The 9,200-nt window shown below is 39.1% G+C and overlaps 1 protein-coding gene across 4 annotated transcripts; it reads right to left on the minus strand.

Moving 5' to 3' along the window:
- Window positions 1-2,717: 2,717 nt before the first annotated feature.
- abhd5a (abhydrolase domain containing 5a) lies at window positions 2,718-9,200 on the minus strand. Of its 4 annotated transcripts, none has more exons than XM_027015211.2 (9): window positions 9,155-9,200; window positions 8,799-8,939; window positions 8,145-8,225; window positions 7,438-7,523; window positions 6,615-6,987; window positions 5,519-5,673; window positions 4,880-4,991; window positions 4,457-4,643; window positions 2,719-3,912 (listed from the first exon to the last, which is right to left on the minus strand). In XM_027015211.2, the coding sequence occupies exons 2-9, from the start codon at window positions 8,828-8,830 to the stop codon at window positions 3,823-3,825; spliced, it is 1,116 nt and encodes a 371-aa protein (XP_026871012.2). In that variant the 5' UTR covers window positions 8,831-8,939; window positions 9,155-9,200; the 3' UTR covers window positions 2,719-3,822. The 4 variants fall into 4 exon arrangements, with proteins under 4 accessions (XP_026871034.2, XP_026871012.2, XP_026871019.2 ...); XM_027015218.2 differs by lacking the exon at window positions 9,155-9,200 and adding an exon at window positions 9,023-9,035; XM_027015233.2 differs by lacking the exon at window positions 9,155-9,200 and having other exon boundaries at window positions 2,718-3,912; window positions 4,504-4,643; window positions 8,799-8,941.

A 9,200-nucleotide genomic window follows, 5' to 3' on the forward strand; every position in this document is an offset into this window, starting at 1 on the left:
GTTCAATTCAGCAACCTTCCTGCGAACAATACAAAACCCATACCCAGTGTCATCTCAAATAACGACACTTTCTCTGTGACATTTCCTGTTTGATTCTGGGAGTCATTGAACCATACAGGATGACAGTATTTCAGCCTTGTCGCTATCTTGCATTAACTAAGATCACTACTCTCCTGAACAGACAACATTGGAGCAAGTATCTGAGACTCTTTTGGGGGATGGTAATGATGCCACTGTTTAGGTGGAAGAGAACCGACACATTACGGACACATCATTGCTACTGTCAACATCGCCCAAGAGAGCCACTGCTCAGCACTGGTTAGTGGTATCCATGCTTTAACATATATGATTCTGATGGTCTAATTATCAAGCCCTTCATGTTTTAATAAGTGAAACTGACTGGTGAGAAGCTGAGAACTACTGACCTTTCTCACTTTAAAAAAGGAACCCAGGTCACTGGTTCTGGGTGCTGTACATATCAGGTCATAAGATCCCCAGCACAATTATTAGAGCCATTATCAATGCACAATAATTAAATTAAATGCCTGCCATACTCCACCACAGTGAGACAGCCTGGGTATATGCTAGGTAGTTCAGCCTTACCGCAGTGCCTGTGCATGCCCGATGCTCTTATCTCAGGGTAGTCACAGACAGGGAGAGAGAGGAGGAGGGGAAGAGAGAGAGAGAGAGATTGTAAAAAAGCACCAGAGAGAGGGAGAATTTAATAAATTAAATCTAATATAGGCGCTGGGATGGTCTCCTAGCAACGCGGCAGAGCTCAGTCTGCTGAGGACTGTGTGTAGACATCCCCTGGCCTGATGTAGAGATGACCCATAGTCCTTTGGTCCTCCCTGGACCCTGTTGCCTTCACATTCCACATCCTGGATGCCTCAAAGACTACAATCCATTATAGTGGCCAACGACTGATCACAGCCAAGCATGCTGTAGAGAAAACCAATATGCTATTTATTCAAAGGTTTCAGAGGACTTTCCAATCAAAGGAATGGCAAAGCTATAATTTTGTCAAGGCTTTGGCAATATACAACTTCAGAGCCTAGGCATCGGTGAACCAGAGATAGCACACTGCTCCATAAGGCGTGCGCATGCGTGCACGTCAGAGACAGGTGGTAGTCTAGACATTGGTGGAGTAGGTTCTCTGATATATACTCTTGTCTAAAGCAGTCTTCTCATTCTGCACCATCTGAAACGGCCCTACGGTTTGTTTGTTTTTTACACTCTGACACTCATATCTCTACACTACACTTCACCATTCCAACTAAGAGAAGTTCACACCTTGATTATTCCAACCATTTACAATTTGACACTCATATATTACAAAACCCATATATGCACAATACTTGTGACCACTCTGTACTGCATGCGAGACAACGGCCGTTCTCTTACACTATACTGCACTACACACTTTTCTCCCCTCATAGTGCTGCTGTATCACAACAGGAAAAGAATTCCAGCATCAGCCCTCATGTCACAAGTAAGTCACAGTAAGTCAGGAAGGGAAGTGTGTGTGAAACAGTGTTTCTTATGTATGTTTCATGTAGCAATTTATGTGCAGTTATTTGTGATGTATACATCTAAAGATTTAATTTGGATTAAAACAATTATTTACCAAAGAAAAATCTGATGGACTTTTTTTTTTTTTTGCTTTGATGACATTCTCCTAATCTCAAAATCAAATGAGTTTTATTCGCTAAACATAAATGGTTAAATTAATGAATTCAATTATCAATGACACGATCCATTGCCTACTTCTTGCTGAGCACATTTGTAAAGAAAACAGTATTGTGAAGCCTTATCTGTCACATGGTGCTGGGAGTCATAATATTGAGGTGATGCACATACTGATGACTTAACACCGCCCTTTACTTAACTGCATACTTCAAGCTTGGTGCCAGCAATATGTATACAACATGTAAGTCTGCCCTCTTGTGGCTATGATTAGAAGTTATCATTTATTTCCACATTCAGGCTTTAGACCCATCTTCTCCATCTCTTGATGTAACTAGCAAAGAGAAAAATGCTTATCCTTTACATTTCATTAATTGAAACTCACACTCTCTCTCTCTATATATATATATATATATATACACACACACACACACACACATATACACATACATACATACACAGATTATTAGTTGGTTTATTTTTCTGTATTTTGTTGTGTTAAAGCACTGTGTCTTCCCTTGTGTGACAGTTTGATTCACTGTTAAAAATCATTATTTTTTGTAATAATATGAACAAAGTATCATTGGTCTTCCAAGGAGGTGGGGGGTTTAGAAAAAAAGCCACTTGCTCTGGGAAAGTAATTTATGTATCGCAGCACTTGAACTGTAACCCAAATATGACCATCACTCTGCCAGCCTTATTTTTGCACTGGTCTCCACGACAACAGACTGGGTTAAAATGAGTCATTATGAAAAGAATGTCGAGGTGGCCAAGAGCCATTTTCATTAAACACAGCTTATGCCTCTGTTTCCAGCATTCAGTAACTAGGCTCACTCTAACCTCAGACCAATACACCCAGATAGCCCAGGCCATCCTCAGAGATATGGTAATGGTCTGCATTACATAGACAACATTCAAAAGGACAATTTTAATATTAATCACTAATAAAGTATTTTTAAATAAATAAATAAATAAATAAATGCTCTCTAGGAAGTCTGCTTTATGTTAGAATACATTATACATTTATTATTAATACATTTATATTATTGTTTTTAAGATGACCCATTTTACTTCATTAGTGCACCCTCACTGTTACTTCTTTTAGACATTGAATATTTAATCCAGACAACCTGCAAAGTTGCCACATAATTAGTAATTTATTGCATAAAAATCTTTCATAGTAAATACTTGACAAAAACAATATTCAGAATTTAAATTTAAATACTTCAATATTCCATGCATATTTCAACAAAATTTCAGTAAATTTCATGTAAACCGCACAATCACAAAACCTGTGTTCAATGGCTCCATATTTTGTCTCTATTGCGCTGTTGAAGAAAACTGTCTCACAATGGCAGCAGTACCGTCATTTATGAGGTAGAAAAGGACACATTGTCTTAAAACTCGTTCTGTCCATCATTCTGATGCATTGGCTTTCTTTATTTTAGTCATTGGAGAAAACAATTAAACTTTTCGGATCTCACAATTTCTGAGATATATATATTATTCTAATTTCCATTTTGGACTTTTTATATGATGAAAACAAAACTGAATTTTTAGCAGATGTCTTATACTACTCTCACTGCCCTCCTAGATATGCATAAAGTGAATAATTTCAAAAGTATGAATTCTAATAGCATTTTTTGCCGTGGTATTGACACTTAACACTGATGCTAATTATATAACTTGACAGCACATGCAGGTGTACAATAAATATCCTATAGAACAAATACTGTTCCACATGTGAACTGCAAGCTCTTTATATATTAATGCTGTTTACAACTGACTGTCAAACAATCAGCTAATGAATCCAACTGACATGCTAATCTCTCTCTGTGTACACCACCACTGATAGTCCTAAATTAAGATCTATATTCCAGTTATTACAAAGCTTTCAGAACCCACTTGGCTCTTTGATATGCCTTTTGTCAGACTGCTGATTTACAAATTGATAGTACTGCCCTGAGGTACGCAAGTACAATATATAATGATATAAAGGTACTTTGGCCGGCCTTTTTAACTTGAGCTCATATGAGGATCACATCTCCACACAAGGTTGTAGTAGGAATGTAGTAGGAATGGACCAGATGGTATAAAAGGGTTTAAAAAGGCACTACCAGTCTTCAAGTTCACTCTTCAGCTTACTGTTTTCAAGATCTGGAGTACTCTGTGGTTGAAGTCTTCTGGCTGATCAGCATATACGTAGTGTCCTGCTCCTCTTATAGTCTAGAGACCAGACAGATATGCAGAGGTTGAGAGCTGTTCACAGAGACTCTAGTTATCTAATGATAAGTGCATATCAACAGCTTCTAGAGGTGAGATTCCATGGTTCATTAGACTACTGTTTTCTAAAACAAGCTCCATGTTATAAAATGTTTTACAATAGCTCACAATTATGTAATGATCTTCCAACAAATGTGTGCACACACTGAGTTTAATCTATTAATTGCATTTTATAGCTTTAGTGTTTTAAACACATCAGATCACACAAATTCTGTTTGGAATCATTTTAAATCTTAAAGGGCCAAGGAGGTTTGCTCAGATTTACTTCCTGATTTAATAGTGTCCTTCAGTAAAGACTGCCTCCCACTTAAACCAAAGGAAACTGATTTTGCTACCCATGTATTTTGTCACATTTCAGCTTCTGTAAATGTGTGTCACATAAGCTACATTAAGCTAACAATGAAGCTTTATGGTGAACAGCTCTAAACAAACTCTAAATAAAGCTCAGGGTGAGCAGTGTGTGGTGAGATCTGGAAGCAAAACTCACAATGATCTCTACACAGGAGTTTGGCCTTATTTCTTTGACTGAATTACCAGAGTGGCCATCTATGCTGGACCGTGAGCCGTAGATGACAGTAATGGGGATATCACTGTGAATTAAGCCAATGCGACGCAGCATAGGCCGTCTGGCCCAGCCGTATGGTATGGTCATGTTTTTGAAGGCCGTTTCACCACTACAAAAACACAGTTATTAGAGGTGTATGAGTGCAAGCATGTTAGACGCAGCACAACCAAAAGTACTATGCCCTCAGATCAGCGTCACATCAAAACACATGGGACAGAGTTGTACTCATAGCTTGAGATGGACCACATTACTGAGACACAGAACAGTAAATTGCGCAAGACAGCACAAAAGGGTGAAAATGAAGAAAAAAAGACAAAATAAATAAATAAATAAAAAAGGATGCACCTGGGGCTTTGAACATTAAGGTGGTAGATGTACTCCGTAACTGTGTCATCATTAAATATGGTAGCAAACTTCTTTTTGAAGTCCGGCCTCAGAGTCTGCACCAGAACAGGGCCTAAATGGTAACAATATGGCATACCTTAAAATAACAGTACAAGATAGACATATTTTCTTCAGCTGTATTACTTTAGAAGGTAATATCCCATCAGGCAAACAATCTCCCACCAGTCAGACAGCTAAAGGCATTGTCTGGCATTTCAGAACAAGACTCTTAACCAGGGCATTTTACTTGATAAACAAGATGGATTTAGGAATATCCATTGCACTAAAAATTTATGAGTTGTCCACATAAGTACCAACAACCGTTTGTGGTTTGTAATTTGCAAACTCTGCAATCAAAGCCCAAAATATGACACATGCAAAAGGTACTTTGCAAATTTTTGAACTAGACTGTAATTTATACAAAGCATGTCCTTCTGCACTGTGATATTTCATTGGGTCCCTGCAAGCTCAATTCCATGGGATGGGGGTTCACGCAGTAATAAGAATATAGCTGTGGATGTAGAATCTCCATTCTAAGTGTAATCAGCCCAAGACTATTCTTCATTGGGTTGTGAGACAAGAGCCTTAGCAGCCTCGTACCGAGTGGCCCCGCCAGCCGGAGACCAGCCAGGGGGTTGAACGGGCTAAGCAAGGCACCGAGGGCCTTGATCCACACTGGGATGGGTCTGTCTTGGTCCCCAGGTGCCGGCCGCTCAGGCAAACCCCATGGCTCCACCAGGATCATATGCTTCACTCTGAATTAAGTACAACAATCAGAAGGCAGAACCAATATTCAGCTCACTGACTTAATATATTTTCACAAAAGATCTGTAAATACAACTCAAAATCAATGAGCTCAAATTAATCCTAAAACATAAATATGAAATACGTTAAATGGGTTTTACATAAATGTTGCAATATAATGATCAGCAAAAGCGTAGAACATATGCCTCTGATTCAGCACTTTATTTCTCATAAAATGACTAAATGCTTTAATGTATAAACCACAGCAGCACTATCACATTTTCAAATATTACTTGATAGAACCAGGACAAATGAAGAGTTAAGGTATAAAAAGAAAACACAGGGGAAATAGCAAAAAACATACGAAATAGCAGACTGAGCCGAGTCCGAGCATGCTTACGAACTCAGACATGGAGTGAGATTGCCTGATATGAAGGATATTGCACACACACGCGAGATATCAATCAAAAAAGCCCAAGAAAAGAAAGCAATGTAAAACTAGGTACACACAGAGAAGAAATCCTTTAAGGACATACAGTTTAAAGTGCAGCCCTAAGGCAAACAGATTAAAACCCCTATGCCTTAAATTATACCTAGGGCATTCCAGCAGGAACATGATGTTGAAAGCAGAAGAGCAGGAAATATGCAACATGATTGCATGCATCACAGTGCCCCTGGGCACATTAAAGAACTGGATTTTACATTTATGGATTACAGCCCAGTTTCCCATGAGCACACAACAGTGTTAAGATTAGCTCAGCTGTTAGACCTAGCTGCTAGAGTGCTATTGCCAGCCTATGATGACTTTTCTGGGATGGGTTCATGATACCAGCCCCAGGATGTTGAAGAAATAATAATGGGAGAAAAATAGGTCAATTAATCATTGACAGTACAAAATGACACAGCAAATTGCTGGATGAACTCAAATCCTCTTGCTGGATGAAGTACTGACCTGGAAGGGTATTTAAGTGAATAGGCTGCAGCCAGGTAGCCTCCCAAGTTGTGGCCGAGCATTACCATGCTCTCCAAGCCCAGCTTGCTCCTCCACTCCTCTATGGACTCCACAAACTGCATCTCTGCCTCCTTAGCATCGGTGCTGAAACAGGCCCTGCTGCTCTGGCCAAAGCCCAGCAGGTCGAAGGCATACACAGGCCTCTGGTGGGAGAGTACATCCAGGTTGAGGGCCCAAAGTCCCACTCCACCACCAAAGCCATGAAGCAGCACCAGAGGGGTCCTACGCTCTCCACTGCCACTGAAGACCAGCGTCCATAGCTTGTTGTCATTGGATATGTGGACAAACTGCTTGGAGAACTTGCTTCTGATGGCTAAAAACAGTAATAGTCATAGAAATGGAAAACTTGATAGCAATGAACTTCTTGTTACAGACAAGTTTCATCAAGTAGGATCATCCTTTTACTCTGGGTCTACCTAGGCAGTAGGAGAGGGCAGGGGATAGCTAACACACTGATCACATGTTCTATGTGTAGGAAACAGTTCTGATTACTGGCTGAGACAAACTATAGGTTATAGGTTTCAGTATGGATCAACCAATTTAATATCAAGATTTTCACCTTCCTCCTTTTGACATGTCAATGGCTAAACTACAGCTATGTGGGAGAAAGTGACTCTCCTAACAACTTTACAGGTGTAGGCAGAACTGCACCCATCTTCTTAGATCGATAAAAGTACTGTGTGATAATTTGGTACATTTTGGGGATAAAGCGTGGTTTCACTTTTTAACATGACGAGGGTGCAGTCATGCGGTTAGGACTTACGCTGCAGTATCCTCTCCTCTGCCTCCTTTAGTTTGCACTGAGATGTGGGACACCAGGATGGCAGCCAGCTGGTGAGCCACCATGACCTGCAAAATATTTTAGTGTGAGCCTTTTCTCTTACTTAATTTTCAAAGCAAACCTTTTGAAATGTTAGGAAAGACTAAAAAGCCTTAGGAACTTTGTTTTAGCAAAGCTTGAAGCAATGTAAAGCTGGACATGAGACATTTTCTCCTAAAAATGGAACTAAAAAGACTAAAAATGGAAAAAAAGGAAAAACAAGAAAGAAACACACAAGACAATCATAACACACTAGTGCAGCACACTAAGACACAAGGAAATTTCAGCATTAGCCTAGCCTAGAATAAGGGGGTATTTCATTAGTCAGGATCTTCCAATAGGAAGGTGTCTTACCTCCCCAATTATTGGATTTTCTAGAAAATTAATTATTTTACTTTAGTCATCATAAGATGAGAAATTTAATCTTGCTTTGAGAAATGTCCCAGAGGTCTCATCAGGACAGGCTTATGTATCACAATCCATACACTTACCAGCACAGTAGGCAGAGAAACATCAGCCAGCTTGGACAAGTGTTATGTTTTAGTTTTAGGACTGATTGGGGTCAGATGGCAAGATGGCCTGCTTAGTCCACCAAGCATAAACTCATAAGTTTGGGGTGATGCAAAATGGCATATTAACACACACGTTACCTTACAGTTGTGTCCAGGAATTTGAAAAAACTGTAGAACAGACTAGGAAAACGTAGGAACACCAGAACACGGTGTGCCACTCTGAAGCCAAAAAAAATGTGAGGATTTTAGTTTTGCGCTAATGATTTAATTAAAAAATAGCTTTAAACATATTCATATAATTCATATAACCAGTAAAGTACTGATTCATATAATCAGTAAAGTTACTTGCACTTTCTTTCCATTGGAAAGTGCAAGAAGATACGCACACCACATTAACAATGAACAAAGCTGGCTAACTTGTCAGTGTAGTTACATGTACACTAGCTAGCGTTAGTCAGCTGCTGAAATAACACGAAGTAAAAGCATAATAATTGGTAGTTTACTAGCTATCGTTAAGCTGCTGTTCTACCTAGCCAAAGATGCAAAAACAAATTTGCTGGATAACCCAGTTAACATAGCTAGCGTTAGGTTAGCTAACCTAGATAGTATGTAACTACAGAGCTAACGCCAAATAGACAGCTTTATCAATGGCAGGTTATTAGACAGCCGAAAATTAGAGAGAGAATTGTTCCGTATAGTAACATGTAAAAGACATCGTTAATTTTGCAATGATTTTGTGTTAGAAGTAGTTGTTCAGGGTAGCTAAATTGTTTTAAAAAATAATAGTCTTACCCCAACTGTGTTAACGCCGCTTCTTCCACCATGTTTCGGCCACAACACGTGACCACCGCCTGTCACCGCAAACTGTCTTAAAACCCAGTTGACTACTCTCCTGAAGTTTTACTTTTTAAAAGTAGTTACAAGTTGTTGTTACTAGATTAACAAACAAGCATAACAAGTATTAAATGATACCGATGCTTAAGTGTACCACTTTTGAAAAAGCTTTAATGACGTACCTATGCAGTAGAACATTATTCTAGCTATTATTGAGACGATTATTTTACTAATATCTAGAAAAGTTTAGCTAGCGTTATGCATTAGAGTTGGCATAATTCTCTAATAAGTATGAAGCGTGGTTGAAAGGGTACTTTCGATAAGTGTGTGAAGTTGCACAAGCCCTGAAGTTGTGTCCTG

The sequence above is a fragment of the Electrophorus electricus genome, chromosome 10 (genome assembly GCF_013358815.1).
Source record: "Electrophorus electricus isolate fEleEle1 chromosome 10, fEleEle1.pri, whole genome shotgun sequence".
Classification (NCBI taxonomy): Eukaryota; Metazoa; Chordata; class Actinopteri; order Gymnotiformes; family Gymnotidae; genus Electrophorus; species Electrophorus electricus.